The 17,688-nt window shown below is 42.5% G+C and overlaps 1 protein-coding gene across 2 annotated transcripts; it reads right to left on the bottom strand.

The window, feature by feature from the left end:
- Positions 1-1,461: 1,461 nt before the first annotated feature.
- On the bottom strand, positions 1,462-17,606 carry LOC135492908 (uncharacterized). Of its 2 annotated transcripts, XM_064779626.1 has the most exons (14): positions 17,489-17,606; positions 16,836-16,962; positions 16,397-16,474; positions 15,903-16,041; positions 15,282-15,429; positions 14,798-15,027; positions 14,593-14,672; positions 14,157-14,318; positions 13,674-13,819; positions 13,271-13,402; positions 12,923-12,949; positions 3,789-3,928; positions 3,358-3,491; positions 1,462-2,840 (listed from the first exon to the last, which is right to left on the bottom strand). In XM_064779626.1, exons 2-14 carry the CDS (start codon positions 16,916-16,918, stop codon positions 2,684-2,686), a joined length of 1,656 nt encoding a protein of 551 aa, XP_064635696.1. In that variant the 5' UTR covers positions 16,919-16,962; positions 17,489-17,606; the 3' UTR covers positions 1,462-2,683. The 2 variants fall into 2 exon arrangements, with proteins under 2 accessions (XP_064635696.1, XP_064635697.1); XM_064779627.1 differs by lacking the exon at positions 12,923-12,949.
- Between the last annotated feature and the right edge of the window lie 82 nt (positions 17,607-17,688).

The raw sequence follows: 17,688 nt of genomic DNA, 5'->3' as shown, positions 1-17,688 counted from the left end.
GCGTGACCCTATCCACAGCAGTACGCTTGTCTCCAGTGGAGACCATACCTGTGCGGATGGAGTTTTGGACAGCTACTGGAGTACCCTGTGTGGACCATCCTGAGCTCAGTAACGTGAGCGAGGGGAGGAGGATATGACTGACTGATTTCTCAAGGATATGTGTGGGCCAGCCCATAGAGTCAAATATGAAACCCATCGTGTTTATCCAACTAGGACTGAAGTCGACACCCAAGGCTTAGGCCTAAAGGAGGAACTGGTAACAAGTTTTAGGGTAAGCTATCCTTGTTTATGCATTTGCTAAGACTACAGACATCATCACACCAGACAGAGGTGGACGTTCAAAGCCAAAACAAACCTAAATATAGACAGCAAATAAAATAGCACGTGGTATGTATCCACACAGTCTTCTGTTTGTTGCTGGTTTGTTGTGGTCTTCAATGACTTCAATGACTTCCTATGACTTTCGCGAGGATATCTTTTATGAGAATAGACAAGTTTGACAAAGACCAGCCAGTGCCAAAACTAAACAAAGGCTCACATTCAGACCAAGTCAGAAGGCCAAGCCAAGAGAAATTTCCTTTGGACAATGCTGCAAGCGCCTGTGACTCTGTTCCAGGCAAAACATGTGACTGGTCAGTGGCAACACAAACCTGTCCAACCTGTCTATGATGAGAACATTTGTTTATATTTTCTCAGTCCTCAGTTTTTGCATTCCAATAGCAAATAGACAAAACCCAAGTTGCACGATTCAACCAGGATTGGCACATATCCAACAGTTTTTCGCATGAAACCTCCATTGCATCACGTTGATAAGTGAACAGAATGAATTCAATCTCCTTGATCTGAGAAGCTGCATGCTTTTTAATTAAGAAAAGAGACGCTATGTGTGAGATTTTTAGTTTATTTTTATTTCATCCTCTGTTAATCAAACAAAGGGGATATTTTTACATACGTTACTTTTAATATACATCAAAGGTTTGACGAATTGAATTCTTAAAGAAATCTTTAGATTTTCACATCTTAACACCTTCAGCGCCGAACCACGTAGATCCACTTGGCCCAAATCCCCCCTCCCCCTTTGAGCTGGTTATCGGAGTCTTATAGACTTCATGAACGAACTACGCTATCGCCATCTTCAGGGCAAACTAGGAACTGAAAAGACAAAAGGTCCTTTCAATTTCTACCTTGCCCTAAAGATGGCGATGGCGTAGTTCTTTCATGAAGTCAGTCTGACCTACGCCATCGCCATCTTCAGGGCACGGAAGGAACTGAAGACCGTTTGGTCCTTTCAGTTCCTATCTTGCCCTGAAGATGGCGATGGCGTAGTTCTTTAAAGAAGTCCACGAGACTTCGATAACCAGCTCAAAGAGGGGGATTTGGGCCACGTAGATCTACGTGGTTCGGCGCTGTTAGTGTTAACTACAGCTCACATTGAGCAGTAAAGAATTTGTTTGAAATGCATTAAAAATAAATTTGTTTATTTAAATCTGGCAAGCCACTTCATGACTAGGAACCCAACCCACACTCCCAAGGCAGTTCATTAATTTTGTCATCCTAGACATACTCCCTTCATGAACTGCCAAGGAGTTCTAGCTAAATCTGGGTTAAAACAGCCAAAAGTAGTGTCCTTAATAGAGAGGGCATACTTAATAGAGAGGTATCCGCTAAGGGAGGTTCTGCTGTACATCTAAATCGATATCCCATACTGTTTTAAGGTTATTCCCACCAAATTTCCCCACGAGATGCTGCTAAATCGCCAGGGCCTTCATGCACTGAACCAAACAGTGGGAATTGTAGTGGCTGGATTATTAGTCCATCATCTACTTTTAAAAACTGAAGCCAAAACATCATATATACACAAACATTCACAATAGCAAACTTAAATTGGACAATATTCATGATCAAATCTTATAAATACATTTACTGGACAACAGGTACTGTGGGTCAACCCGCCCATGGACAGCAGGTTCTGGTAACCTCTCTAATCTGTACTTGCTACTACTAGTACTACGGTACTACTCTTAAGTGTTGGACGGATTAGTTTTACTTATTTCAGCAGGGGGGAAAACGGGGTGCCAGTCGAAAGATAGCTTTCTACCCCTCCTCTGTCCCGTTAAAATATGGGGGTCAATCCCCAAAGTCCTCCACCTTTGTCGCTAAATCTCAGTGACCTGAAAATGACCTTTCCCCTCACGTCAGGCTAGTAAACTACGACAATAAGCTGAAGTGAAGCAAGCTTTTGTTCTGATCAGACTCAAATTATTGCTAAAGTACCCTATTAGGAATCGCTGAATCATCACCCGACAGATTGCAGCTTATTCAGAACCACACTGTAAGCAAAATAAAGCACCTTTTCTGTAATTTGATCAGATTTGGCGAAAGCAAAGTGTGGTCGAAAAGAGTTATCGAATGACACAGGTTCCTCTGTGATCTCAAAATCACATTCACAACTTCTTTGTGTGTAAATAAAGCACTTCTATCTTTAAACCTTAATCATATTTTGCAAATCGTCAGAAATTGTGGATGAAAAAGATCAATCAAATGACAGCAGTTCCCTCAATATCTCAACATCACATTCACAGCTTCTTTGTTTGTAAAACAAGCACTTCTATCTCTGAACCACCAATCATCTGTTTCATGAAAATTATGGACGGAAAACATCAGTCTCCTTGGTTTGCCCTCATCATTCTATAGCGGCATTTAAGAGTTCGATAACAAGGTAACATGTCTCTTTGTGTTCGTTGCCGACGATGTGATCAAATTGCGGCCTCGTGTCCACATCGCCCCAGTATTTCTGCAGTTCTTTGAATTTCGCTTTCCCTATAACCTCTTCACAGTGCCTGAAAAAGAAATTACGTCTTTTAAAGTCAGAAGCCAGTAATTTGTATCATGTGTCATTCCAGTTCTGTTTTGTAATTGTTTGTTAGCTCTGAGACTATAGTGTTTGTTACTTGGCCGAATACAATTGTGCTTCAGTTGCCATTCAGGGAAGGATCCTGACTACCATCTTGTCTGGGATCCTGACCACACTCTAGCTGTACCTTGTGTCACTAAGACAAGATAGGTTTGCGCAAAAAAGGCGCACATCTGCTCATATTCTAGTTGACTAAGATAACAATTTCCCAATTGGCTCTGTCTGGTATTGTAACACAAGGTGAAAATCAGAAGATTTGGCAAGATATATCACACTTTTTTCTTGTATCTAAAAAATGTCAGAAAGCTGGCTCTATTTACAAGTCATTTTCTAACTCATCAGCCAGCACTAGGATTAGGAATAAGACTTCATAATTTAAGCCTCATGCACAAGTATGATCTGCCATTCCTGAAATAGGATAAACCGGTGCCAAAATAACTCACTGCATGATCATGTTCCTCCTGAGAGACGCGTTACTCTCTGGCCTCGCCTCCTCGACGTATTCCTCGTCACTTCCCACCTTCCGGTCAACCCGGTCCTGCGTCTGTTTGGCCGTCGTCACGATCTGATCCAAATCCTGCAAGAGAAACACAAAAATACTAGTCTTAGAGATCACAGGTGAATCAGGGCGGGATTAAAACCATCAATTTCTAGAAAATGTGCATTTCGATTCGAAAACCTTACCAATTTATGAGAAAGTGACGTAGTCATTTGTCAAAAACAGCTAAAACATTGTGAAATTTGACAGGAGTTACCCTTTAAGGCATCCTTTGTTCCCTAAAAAATTTGAAAACTGAACTCGACTTTGAAGATCATTAAGTAAGTGATCAAAATTTTTGCGCCTTTCGTGAGTCAGAAAAAAAAATGTTCCTACCTCGTCAGACATGTATTCCTCGAAATCATCATCATATTCTGGTTCATCCCCCTCCTCAGAATCTGAATCAGCAGCAGCAGCAGCCCGTCGGCCATCCTCGTCCAACCCATACGCTCCATCAGGAAGCTCCTCAGGGATATCTAAAACACAGAAACCACTACATGCAGGGCAGATCTAGAAACTTGCTGACTATAAGTCAAGTTTGTTCATAGTGTCATCCCTCATGAAAAGGCCAGCCAGCTTTGGCTTATGGGACACTCTTTACTTCCAAATTTCTATTATTATTATTTTATTATTAAAACAATCTATATAGCGCCTTTTGTAAAACACTTCAAGGCACTTAACAAAAAAACAAAAAACAAAAAAAGCGTCAGGAATTCCAGGCGTCTGGCAAGAAGGCTGTTTGTACCCTACATCTGTACCATAGCTACATGAAAAAACACTACTAAATTACCAGAAGAAACACAAACCCTGAAGCTGTTTTACACAAATACACAAACACACTTTATTCACAATAACAGGAACAAGCCAGGTAAACATAAACATATTATAAGTGTCAACACCACCAGAGCTCATTGAATGCTAGGAGAAGTTCGCTCCGTCTGTAACTGAAGACACATCCGCCAGTAGAAACACAGTCATGTACATGTAGAGATGACGTCACGAAAAAGAACAGGATGAGTGCAAGTCCGGTAACGGAAGTGAGTGACAAAGAGAAGTCACGGTTTACGAAGGCCTTGAATGACAAACAGGAAGTACACATCCAACAGGAAGTACATATATCTAACAGGAAGTACGACAACACGTACACGTACACGTAAACGTAAAGTGCCCCTCCTTGCGGCCGCCACAGAGACTTGTTTTAAACGACTTTACGAAATAGCTGTATCACATGTGCACGAGTCTATGTCGGTCTGTGCCAATACATAGTTTGAAATATCCCTCGAGACACACAGCCCGACACACAGTTAGAAAAGCATTCTTTCCATTTATAGGCTTGGAAAGAATTAATCACAAACGTCGAACCTTGGAGTAAATTGTCCAAGAAGGAGAAACAGGAGCAAACGTTCTTCTGGTCTCCACACCACAGAGCTCTGCACACGAATGGGGCGAGTATAAGAAAACTGATAGAAAATGAACCTATGCACTTACGTAAGAAGGTAAGTGCATAGGCCTAAAATAAACTGTGTTTTGTAAACAAGTCTCTTGATGGCGTCCACCACAAGCCAGCACCATACATGTTGTAACAAAATAATTAACTCAGGTCCTATTTGACCAACAACCGAACATCCTCCCCTCTGAAAATCGAATTAACCCAAGTATAAAGATTTTTACTACAAACTAAAACAAAATCTCTATGTTGCTTGCGCGCGCTACGCTTGTAGCATTTTACTATATGAATCGTTTGAACAAAGTATACTAGTAGTGCAAACATTATCATCGGAAATTGCAATGACTTCATCATGTCCTAATCTATAAGTAATAATCGTACGCGATAATCTACTGATTATCTACTGGTTCAAGTAACCTTAACTTCTGTACTGGTCGCCGTCTCAGACCAGCAGCTGTCCTCACTGTCACGGACCTCACTAAGTTGTCCCTGCCTGGGTGCAACTCTTCCACTTTGGCCAACGTCCAGTCTCCCTTTCGCATCCCTTCTTCTGCCAAAAATACAACGTCCCCAACTTGAAGGTTGTCCCTTACATCGGTCCACTTCCGCATCTGCTGGAGTTGGAGAAGGTACTCTGTTGTCCATCTGTTCCAAAATTGCTTCATAAGAGACTGTTGGTACCGCCAACACTTGCCAAGTGTGGTCTGTGCTGTAACCTTGTCAACCTCCGGAAGAGACTGGGGGCTTCGTCCTATGGCAAGGTGCCCCGGAGTGAGGGGCAACCAATCCTCTGTATCACTCGACACCATGGTCAATGGACGCGAGTTCACCATTGCCTCTACTTCCGTTAAAACAGTCATCAGCTCAATCTGGGTGAGCTTCGATTTCCCGAGAACCTTCTTCAATGGTCTCTTTACCGATCCAACCATTCTCTCGTAAAACCCACCGTGCCATGGAGCACGTTCAGTGATGAACTTCCAGCGTATGCCCTCTTGTTCTAACTTGTCTCTAACATCATCCTGCTTCTTGAAAATCTTCTGGACTATGTCTGAAGCCTTCTTAAAAGTTTTAGCGTTGTCCGACAGCATCATCCGACATCGTCCTCTTCGGCTCATCATTCTCGGCAAGGCCAACATAAACTGCTCAGTAGTCAGTGTTTCGACAAGCTCAAGGTGTATGGCCCTAGTCACCATACAGGAAAACAGACAAATGTACACTTTGCTTGTTGATTCACCTCCAACTGTGACCCTCACGAAGAGTGGCCCAGCAAAATCGACACCGACATTAGTGAATGCTGGTGCGATTGATATACGCTCCTCTGGCAAAGGTGCCATTCGTTGGTCGATCTTGAGAGGTTCTCGACAGGTTTTGCACGTATTGAGTATCCGCCGCACCTCTTGTTTCCCATGGACAATCCAATATCTGTTTCGTAGACTCGCTAGAGTCTGAGCCGCTCCAGGATGCAAGGTAATCTTGTGGTAATGCATCACAAGCATCTTCACGAACGAATTGTGAGTCGGAAGAACGATTGGGTGCTTCACTTCTTCTGGCAGTGGGGCATAGTTGAGGCGACCACCTACGCGGATAACTCGTGATCGCTTATCCCAATATGGGTTCAATTGGACGATGACACTTGTCTTCTCTACACTCTCTCCAGCTTTAAGCTTCTGTATCTCCTTCTGGAAATGCTTCTCTTGGGCCCATTGTATCCAATGAAGTTCTTCCTTCCTCCTCTCACTCAATCGATCACTCCCCTCATCTCGGACAGTGTCTACATCTTTGTTTGCTTTGTCTCTTCGGTATAGTGTGATCCAACTCCTCAATCTCATCATGACTCTGATGAATTTCTCATAGTCTGAAAATTTCTCCACATATTGTTCTACCTCGGAGTCCTTGATTCTTTGACTGGGCAAAACCGCCAACGAGGTACTTGTTGTCTTCTTCTTCTCGTTAGCCTTCTCGGCTTCATTAGAGACCACAATTATTGGGGGCCACTCCGTTTCCTTTTGCCTCAGAAACAGTGGTCCATCCCACCACAGTGCGGAGTCGACCACTGCTCTCGCTGTGACACCTCGTGAGCATAGGTCCGCAGGATTAAGTTTGCCGGGCACGTATCTCCAATTCAGTGGTCTAACAAGCTGTTGAATCTCTGACACCCGATTAGCAACGAAAACTTGCCATGTATACGCTGGCTTTGAAATCCAGTGCAACACGACCTGAGAGTCAGTCCAACAGATTGTCTTCTCTATCAGCAGCTTGAGTTCATTTCTGACGTATGTCACCAGTCTAGCATTGATGAGCGCGGCAATGAGTTCCAGCTCAGGAATGCTATGTCTCTTCCCAATAGGAGACAGACGAGTCTTTGAAAAGAGCAGTGTAGAATACTTCCTTCCAGATGGTCTATCTTCAGCCAAGAGATAGATTGCACTGCCGTAGGAAGCTTCGCACGCATCGCCAAAACCATGGAGGGAGTAAATTGGATTCTGGAAATCTTCAGGTTTGAGGCATCGAGGAACTTTGATTTCATCGAGGATCTCAACTTGTTCCTTCCAAGTCCTCCATTCATGATCTAGCTCCTCGGGTAAAGGGTCGTCCCATGTCCCTTGTGTCAGCCATGTTCTCTGGAAAATCTGTTTTGCCTTTATGGTGAACGGAGAAAGCATTCCTAACGGATCGTATACTCTGTGTAACTGCTGTAGAACAGAACGACGAGTCTCCACCGGCCTATCGTCCATTCTCTCAAGGAAGGAAAACATGAGGACATCTTCACGTGGTGAGTATTTCACGCCCAGCGTCTTTGTGCTTTCCTCGGCAAATGTTGCAACCTTGTGAAATGAAGCTAAGTCTCTCTCTTCTAAATGAGATAGCGCCTCTGGCTTGTTCGAAATAAATTTTCGCAAAGAAAACCCTCCGTCATACAAAACAGTCTTCAAATCAGTTGTTAAAGTTGCCGCGTCTTCTACTAATTCCTCACCAGTAAGAACATCATCAACGAAGATGTTGTCTTCGATCTCAGCGACAGCTTTTGGATATGATTCCTTCTTTGTCTTCACGTGGTCAAGAATCGTCTGGAATGGTGATGAAGTGAGACCAAAAGTCACCGTTGTTAAACGATAAACCTCCGGTTCCTTGGACTTGTCCAAACCTCTCCATAAGAACCTCTGAGAATCCTGATCCTCTTTTCTCATTTTAACTTGAAGGAACATCTTCTCGATGTCAGCCACTAATGCCACTCTGTGGCGTCTAAATCGCAACAAAACCCCTGGGAGATCCGGCTGCAATGCTGGCCCTGGCAGCAATGTCTCATTTAACGATACACCTTCATATCCAATCATGGACCCATCAAAAACAACACGCACTTTGGTCGTCGTCTTATCTCTTCGCACGACTGGATGGTGAGGAAGGTACCAAACCTGATGATTGTCAGGCTCTCTATCCTCCAATACCTTTTCGGCTCTTCCAGCTGAGAGCAGGTCTTGAATCTGAGCTTCATACTCGGATGCTAATCTGGGGTCTCTCTTCAGTCTCTTCTCGAGTCCTATTAGACGATTTGTAGCTAAGGCTCTGTTGCTTTTGAGGATCCTATCCTTGTAACTTGGATGACGTGGTAATCCAGTCACATAATGGTCTCCTACTCGTGTTGTCATCATTCGGTGTTGCTCCAAGACCGAAGTCTCAAGTTCAGTCGAGTTCTTACTCTCATTAGGACGAATGCCCAGGTGTTCAAGGTCCCAATAACGGGTTGCCATCTCAGTTTCATTCTGTTCTTGGAAGCTGACGCGGTGGACACAATAAGTACGGTTGACTTCGGTCTGGGTTGAGTACGGCCCACATAGGATCCAGCCTATGTGAGTCTTCTGTGCCATGGGCGTTCCTGGAGGCCCTCTGATTCTCTTCTCTTTTAAGATGTTGAGAGTGTCTTCAATGCCCAGAAGAACATCCACTTCAGAGTTTGCCTGGACAGGAAATCTTTCCGCGAGCTGTAGACCCCTCAAATGACTCATCTTGGTGAAATCCACGTTGACAGCATTTATCGGAGCACTTGGCTTGTCCAAAATGTACGCAGAAATTTCGAAAACTTCTCCCTTCCAGCCAGGAAGAATTCCCGATAGATAGAACTTGACCTTCTCAGTAGTGGTAGCCATCACCTCTCCACCTGCCAAGATGAACTCACCTTCAACCTTGGGGCCTCTCAAATTCAATCTTTTTGCCATTGAACGGCTAATGAACGTAACACCACTCCCGGTGTCCAGTAACACGCGACCTTCCGCAACCCTAGACTTTGACTCAAGTTTGACTATGCCGCTCTGCATGACGACATTCGTTGAACCAGTAGACTTGACCAGTCCTGCAGTCGATTCAACTTTGTTCTGATGTGGTACCTTTGATGTAAGGTTAGAAGAACCTGATACATTACTTCTCGCAGCGTTGTCACTTCCACTTCTTTTCTCGAAGTGGAGCAAAGTATGGTGATTCTTCTTACACGATTTGCATCCCCTAGATCGACATGTTTTTACCATGTGGAATCTCGACAAGCAATTGAAGCAAGCCCTTGCTGCTTTCACACGCTCGCATCTCTCCTCAACACGCATCTTGGAAACGGACGGACACGAATAGGATTGGTGTGCATTATCACAAAAGACACACCGACTTTCGGTACTCTCCTGTGTTTGTGGGATCACATTCAAGGCGTGGCCAGATGGACGCCTTTCAAATGATCTTTCCTTTTTTGGATCGTTTGGAAGGGACTCTGACCTTCTAGCAACCTTCACTGCATCTTGGATCTTCTCGATCAAGTCGTCAATTCGAATTGGAAGGTTGGACGGAGCTGTCGTTCTCTTTTCTTCTTTGATTCGTTCGCTGTCCCACTTTCTCACCAAACTCTTCGGCATCTTCCTCCTTACTAACGCAGTGAGAATCCAACTAGATCGGATGAGCTCTGGGTCATCGTGTGTCCTCTTCTTAATGTAATTCCAGTTTGCCACCAGTGTGTTCAGCACAGGATCCAACTCTCGAACTGTGGGACTTTTTACAACTGGAACACTAGCTATCTCATTGACAGCCTTCTCAATGCGAGCTAACACATCTCCGTAACGATTCTCTAAGAACTCGATTATTTCTTCGTAGCTTGGGTCTTTCAAACCAGACACCAACTTTGCTACCTCTCCATCGAGTAATGAAATTACAACATGAGTCTTCTCGACATCACTGTACCCAGGTTTTCTAACCTCTGCACCCACAAGATCTCGCCATTGATCAAATAGCTCAGTATCGCCCTTGAATTTTGGGATCTGAATAACTCGCTTCTTGTGCGTCAGCGTAGAAAGAATTTCTTCTAGTTGTGTCTCAGAAACGCCAGTGCTCACTCCGGCGAGAGCCTTTGACAAGCTTTCTGCAAACATTTCCGGGCTGAACTCAGATTTAGCAGATTTTCCGGATGCTTCACTTGCTTCCTGCACAGGTGATAAACATGCCTCTAACCCTTGTATCGAAGCACACATATGATTGTACGCTTTGAGGTATCTCACCTCACCATCATCATCTTTCACCGCTTTTAGGCGAGCATCATTGTCTGCATGATAATCTATTTGATCCTGCACTCCTGATAACTCCCCATAAACTTCCTCAACCCTTTTGAATGAAGAAAGAGCTGTACGTATCGCTATATGCACATCTTTTTCATTAGACTCATCATCAGCAACAAGTGTTTCAGCTTCCTTAGCAGCTGTATCTGTCACAGTGATATATTTTGTGAAGCGACCTCTGGTGATTCGCCTCTTCTCAAGCAACTCATTTAAACTTGCCGCCATATTGTACTATTGTACTTGAGTATGAAAATAAAGACACACTGAGGGGAGGATGTTTTACACCGCACAATAAATGCTTTATACGAGATGACCGGTCGCAATTGGCACGCACCGTTTTTAATCAGCTAGTGCCAATCTCGACAAGTATGCTCCAAAGGTTCTCCACTTAAAACCCACGACGAAATGCTTAGATTCTTATTTAGAATCTCTACACCCGATAGTCCTCGGCTCAACACTACCTTATGCACAAATATGTCACGTAACAATTTAATACCAGTGAATGAATGAAACACACGTAACGTTACTGATCACTATAAGAGTACATGTATATGCAACACATCATCAAATTATATGACCAGAGCACCGTTGCTCAAACAACTGAAAATAACAAATGCACTTATATGCATTTGGCCCATTTTGCAATACACAACTCTAACTCATTGAATAGAACATGATACCAAAATGTCGTACCGAATGAAATATGCCGTGTGAATAGTGATGACACGCACAAAACGACCACACCAGAATTGTAAATGAAAATGTAAGAAACAAGAAACACCTCATTCACATCTCATTCACAGTGACACACACAAGACGCATTCGCACATGACTCATTTACAATGACGCAAACGTAACGTTGCACGCACATGACGCATTCACACAACCGGTACGCTATGAAATACATGTAGGTATGAAAAGTGATGTCAGAAATGCATGAACTTGTGACATAGATCTCTTCAAAGACAACAAACAATCACCAATGAATGCTCCTGGAAAGAAAAATTGATCAGCAAAACAGCCTCGAAGAATGTGATCTGGATGAAAAATCCGGTCGGAGAGACCAATGTACCATAGCTGCATGAAAAAACACTACTAAATTACCAGAAGAAACACAAACCCTGAAGCTGTTTTACACAAATACACAAACACACTTTATTCACAATAACAGGAACAAGCCAGGTAAACATAAACATATTATAAGTGTCAACACCACCAGAGCTCATTGAATGCTAGGAGAAGTTCGCTCCGTCTGTAACTGAAGACACATCCGCCAGTAGAAACACAGTCATGTACATGTAGAGATGACGTCACGAAAAAGAACAGGATGAGTGCAAGTCCGGTAACGGAAGTGAGTGACAAAGAGAAGTCACGGTTTACGAAGGCCTTGAATGACAAACAGGAAGTACACATCCAACAGGAAGTACATATATCTAACAGGAAGTACGACAACACGTACACGTACACGTAAACGTAAAGTGCCCCTCCTTGCGGCCGCCACAGAGACTTGTTTAAACGACTTTACGAAATAGCTGTATCACATGTGCACGAGTCTATGTCGGTCTGTGCCAATACATAGTTTGAAATATCCCTCGAGACACACAGCCCGACACACAGTTAGAAAAGCATTCTTTCCATTTATAGGCTTGGAAAGAATTAATCACAAACGTCGAACCTTGGAGTAAATTGTCCAAGAAGGAGAAACAGGAGCAAACGTTCTTCTGGTCTCCACACCACAGAGCTCTGCACACGAATGGGGCGAGTATAAGAAAACTGATAGAAAATGAACCTATGCACTTACGTAAGAAGGTAAGTGCATAGGCCTAAAATAAACTGTGTTTTGTAAACAAGTCTCTTGATGGCGTCCACCACAAGCCAGCACCATACATGTTGTAACAAAATAATTAACTCAGGTCCTATTTGACCAACAACCGAACAACATCTAACTATCTGGCGGCTAACCAACCGGCCACATCGGAAAGGGAGGAGCCTAGAGTTAACACTGCTTGCTACCACACCAATAGGACACGGGTTCAATCCCAGGGAGAACCCAGGATTGTATTTCTGGACAAACTGGCTAACTTTCAAAGAACTCAAATTTCTGGCTCTTCACAGTCTTAAGAATTAGATGTGAACATGTGGTTCCCTGTATCTGGTGTCTCTGTCAGGGCAAGCATGAGACCCCACCAAGTGAGAAACGATGTAAGCTACAGAAGTAGAAGAACATTGCCAAAAGTAAACATTTCTCACAACAGAACACTGATTTTTCTAAATGAGAAAATGTGAAAGTAGGCCTTTAGGCAACCGAGGGTAAAAAGGAAATGTCAAATTGTGCAAAAAAGTGACATGTGGCGAATACATAAACAGTGATGTGAATATTTTTCAAATATTGTGACGGGTGTGGATTGACGGTGCAATTGTCAAATTCGTGACCTCACCTGGTCTTTGGAGTACATCTCTGTATGCTGTTCAGGGGGTTAGAAAGCAGGGGTTAGGTTTGGTTAATTCCTGTCACGCGGAGACATGAGATGCAAACGATGTAGAGCTTGGATAGAATCTTGTTACACACATATGTTAGTGATGAAAATGAAGGGGGCAAACATCTGACAACTCTTTAACCATATTTTAGAGATGAGGTATTTTCACCAAGAATATGAGAGCGGGTGGATTCTTAGGTTTTTAAGTTTTGATGTTGTCAAAATCATTCCCAATTTCTTGTACAGTCTGATACTTAATTCACACAATTACTTGGGTAGGTGCAAGGAGGAAGAGGTTTGTTTACAAACCTTCGTCCACGTCTGACTGATCGGAATGTTCTTGCTCCTCATCCAGAGGTTCAAAGTCATCGGCGTAATCCGGTTCCTGGTGGTTATTAGCTGTTTGATCGACTTCTGCCTCACTTCCGGTTAAACTGCTATCTGAAAATTATTAAGAAGCGCCGTCTTTGAAAAATTTCCGAAAATAAACATTTTGAAAGTGGTGACCAGAGGGCCTACTTTGAACGGTACCATCTTAAGCACACCCTCGGGACTGACAAGTGCTGTCCTTAATAGAGAAGTGTCCTCATTAGAGAGGTCAAATTGAACGGAGACAACCTATTAGGGATCAAAACTAGTGTCCTTAATAGAGAGGGCGTCTTTATTAGAGAGGTGTTCGCAAAGAGAGGTTCCACTGTATAATCATACTCACTTAACGATGAGCTCTTTAACGAGTCATTTGGCACTGATAGATTACCACAATAGAGAGCAGCACTTGACACGGGTCGTTTCCTCTGAAGCGATGGACTCTGGTCTTCAGATCCGAGGGTGGAATTCGGCGAGAGGTACTTCAATGATCTAAAATATAAGAAAGAGATAAAGACTGTAATAGTAAACTAAAGAAAGGAATCGCTTTCAAGATATATGTGTAATTTCAGTTCAATTAAACTTTTTTTAAAGTTTAATTGAACTGAAATTACAAAAACACCTCTTCGGACACTTTGCAAGGAAAACTTTGGTTTGTGTATAAACACTTTTGTCAATCATTGTAACGTGATTGCACGATATTAAGACTTAATTGACCCCAATTGACCCCAATTGACCTCATCATCATCTGGCGCTACCATGATATAACAGGCACTGCTCGAGTTTAATATTCAAAAGCACAATTTTGTCCCTGGTATTTACTACTTACTTGACTGGCGACGTTTTGGGCCGGAATAATTTGCTTCCTTTTTTATCGAGCGTGTTCGCTGGCGACATCTTTAATTCTCGCTGCTGCTGGAGGTATTCCTTCTCTTCGACAAAGCGATCGAGGTGCTCACGGACGAATGGCATGTTTAGAATATTACTGGCACTAAAAAAAGAGTAAGAAATAATTGTCAGGGCTTTCTCTGAGGGGGGACAGGGAGAAAGCCCCCCTCAAAATATTCACGGCATGTCCCCCTGAAAGATTATTTGACAAATTTTCATGATTTCTGAAGTTGGCATTTGGGAGCCAATGTAAGGTGTTCTACAAAAACCTCTCAGAAGGGGGTCTTTTACCCAAAAATTCTGAAAAAAATTATCCCTGGCAGAATGTCTGATTATGTCAGTTTTTTATCAAAGTATTTCAGGGTAAAAGTAATTACCTTGGTCTGTCTTCAGGAGTCTTTGTCAAAGTCGCCTTGATGAGATCACGCATTTTAGCCGAGCAATGAGCCGGGACTTCCTGTAAAAAATATCGGACAGATACATGAAACCAAAACGTTTATAAGAAAGTCCAGATTATAAGGTTGACATCTGACATTTATATTTGTCATTAACAATGAGATATATGTAGGTTTGAAAGCATACCTGAAATTCTGCTTGAATTATCTTATAAAATAACCCAGCAAGGCTCTGGCCGTCAAATGCAACACGGTGGGCACACATCTCATACAACAGACAGCCGACCGCCCAAACATCCGACTTGGAACTGTACGGGACGTCTGTACACAACTCTGGACTCAAGTAGCACGGTGTTCCAACACAGGTTTTGGCCACATCGATTGTGCTCTCTAATGTTTTAGAGATTCCAAAATCACCTGTAACGACGGAACCAAATGAAAGAAAGCGACTACTTCTCTTTTTTTTGCTTTTGCTATTGTGAACTTACGTTATTTGCCACAACAGTTTGACTTAACAGTATCTGGATTATAAGTCTCACAACTTTTAACCAACAGAAGATGCCAAACTAGAATATATGAGAGACTACAGTATAAAGAACTGCAGTCACAAGCATCATACGGGAGAACGGAATCAAAATTAGTAAGACGTACAAGAACAGGAAAACTCTTACCGAGTTTGACCACACCTTTCTTCGTCATAAACACGTTCTGTGGTTTGATATCTCTGTGTAAGACTTTATTTGAATGCATGTACTGGACGGCCATCACGATCTGAATAAACCACTGCATAATCTGGTTCTCTGGAAAATGCTCATTTTTCTGAAGAGGAAAATACTTATGGGTCAAACAGTATCATCTTCTTTGGTGTTCCCTCTGCAGTTTGAGGCGTTATTCTCCAAGGAGTAGTTCTAATCTTCTCCAAGATGGGAAAAGCATTATTTTACGTACCACTATGGTTGGGCACAAGTTGTGATGATTGGCCTGGTGACATTCTCTTCAGTCAGAGGTAGAGTCCACCGTAAGCTATTGCGTTTTTTCACTTGGTGGGGTCTTTTGCTACCTCTGCCATAGACGCTGGCTCTGGCATAGACACCAGATACAAGGAACCTCAGTTTTAAGTCTTATTTGAAAGACTGTAAGGACTCAGTTCCTTGAAAGCCACGCCGGTTCATCCAGAAATACAATCCTTGATTCTCCTGGGATTGAACCCAGGTCCTTTTGCATGGTAGCCAGCACTGTTAACCACAAGGCTACGAGGCTCCTCACAATCTCAACTCAAATCATTTAATTACCTTCTCCGCCTGTCGTATCCGATCGTCAAGTGTTCCTCCATCGCAATAATCCTGAACGATGCAGAGATAGCGCTGGTCTTCATCGAAGAACGAATCGTGATATGCAACAATGTGTGGATGCTTCAATTTGGAGAGGATACTGGAAGAATTACGACAAGGGTTGGATCCTCACTAAGCTTTACAGGCAAGATATTTTTAAACCCTCTGTCAATACTCATGCTTATGAATACTCATTCTCATACTCATTAAAGAGTAATTATATCAAGAGCTGATGATATTCACTCTGGCAAGTCTGGCTACCTTGCACAAGAAAAACACTAAGCAATGCTCGAAAACTTATTTGTTGCTTTTGCAACAAGACTTTCCCAATTACCAACCAATTTGAATTCCAGTGAAGCTACAATTGTTTGGTGAACAATCACCAACGTGTGACTTGTCAAATTTTCACCACCAACATGCCACATTTACACCACCTATTAGCTATTTACACTTACCTGGCTTCGCGACAGACAGCATCTTTAGTTTTCGTCTTTTTCTTCTCGTTAATTTCCAATCGCTTTAGGGCAGCAAATCTAAAACATATTGATTGGAATCTTTTGGAAAAGATTTCACAAAACTGCCACTGAGAGGTCGATTGTTTACTTTCTTTTGAATCACATATAAAACCTAGCTGACTATATGCTGGCCGCATCAAAACATTTGTAGAATTCAAACACTACTGTGGCAGGGTTTTTAGGCAAGAGTAGGTCTGTTGACATGACAACTTTAAAATTAATGCGAAAGTAATCAAAGTAAACGATCAAGCTCGAGGCAAATAACCAGTATAACAAGTAGAAATGGCCATCAAAGTTTAAAAAGTTCTTTAAAACACGTATGTCACCCTGTATCTTTTCATACAATATTAAGTAAAAAATACATTTGTACTTCACTCACTTGTTATTTTCCTTATTCCGCACCTGATACACAGGGCCACCAGCTCCTCTCCCAATCTCCGCAATGGTTTCATACTTCTCCATTTTGATCTTGATCCAGAGACCTCAAACCATTTCGATACAGGTGCCTTGAAAATGAAAGTGCTAAATTATTACTTTCATTTTTCAATTGATGGGACAAAGGGTCACAGTTGCTTATGGCATTGTCCGAAGTCGGCTCAAGCCTTCGGACGTGTTGTGAGTACTAGTACCAAGTATGCGCATTTGTTTAGTTTCAGGCAATACGAAACTTAAGAAAGTCGGCTGGAAGTGGCGACGGTACGGTTTAGACAATGGCCAATGGCAATGGGAGACTGCTAAAATGTGCAATCTGGAATGATTGCATCCTCGCTTTGCCAGTTGGCAGATTCCACATTTCATGCCATAGTGATTCTGATTAATCAGTAATCTCCCCAGGCCCATGATTGCAGATAGTTTGCAGCAGGCAGGCATTTTCATAATTAAAGAGCACTTTCACTTTCATTCCAATGATGAATGACTTTCACTCTTTCAGATTCAGAACTTTTTATAATATAAATATTCATTTCTCAATCATAATCCTCCTTTTTCCTGATCATGTTGAATTGATATCACATCATTATCAACATAACATACCTCACATCTAACAGCACAAAATGTCGTTTCCAGGAAAGTCAATAGTGGCCTACAGCCTATGGAATTATAAGGACAAAATCTACAAACTTCTTGTCAAAATATTTTGATGGGAAGCCATTTGTAAACAATCCCCATTTTTTTGTAAGGACATTGTTGATTGGTCAAATGTGGTCAAAGCTAGAAATATCTGCCAATCATAG

This window comes from Lineus longissimus, chromosome 8 (genome assembly GCF_910592395.1).
Source record: "Lineus longissimus chromosome 8, tnLinLong1.2, whole genome shotgun sequence".
Lineage (NCBI taxonomy): Eukaryota > Metazoa > Nemertea > Pilidiophora > Heteronemertea > Lineidae > Lineus > Lineus longissimus.
The sequence above is the reverse complement of the archived record's forward strand: the minus strand, read 5'-3'. Positions and strand labels throughout refer to the sequence as shown.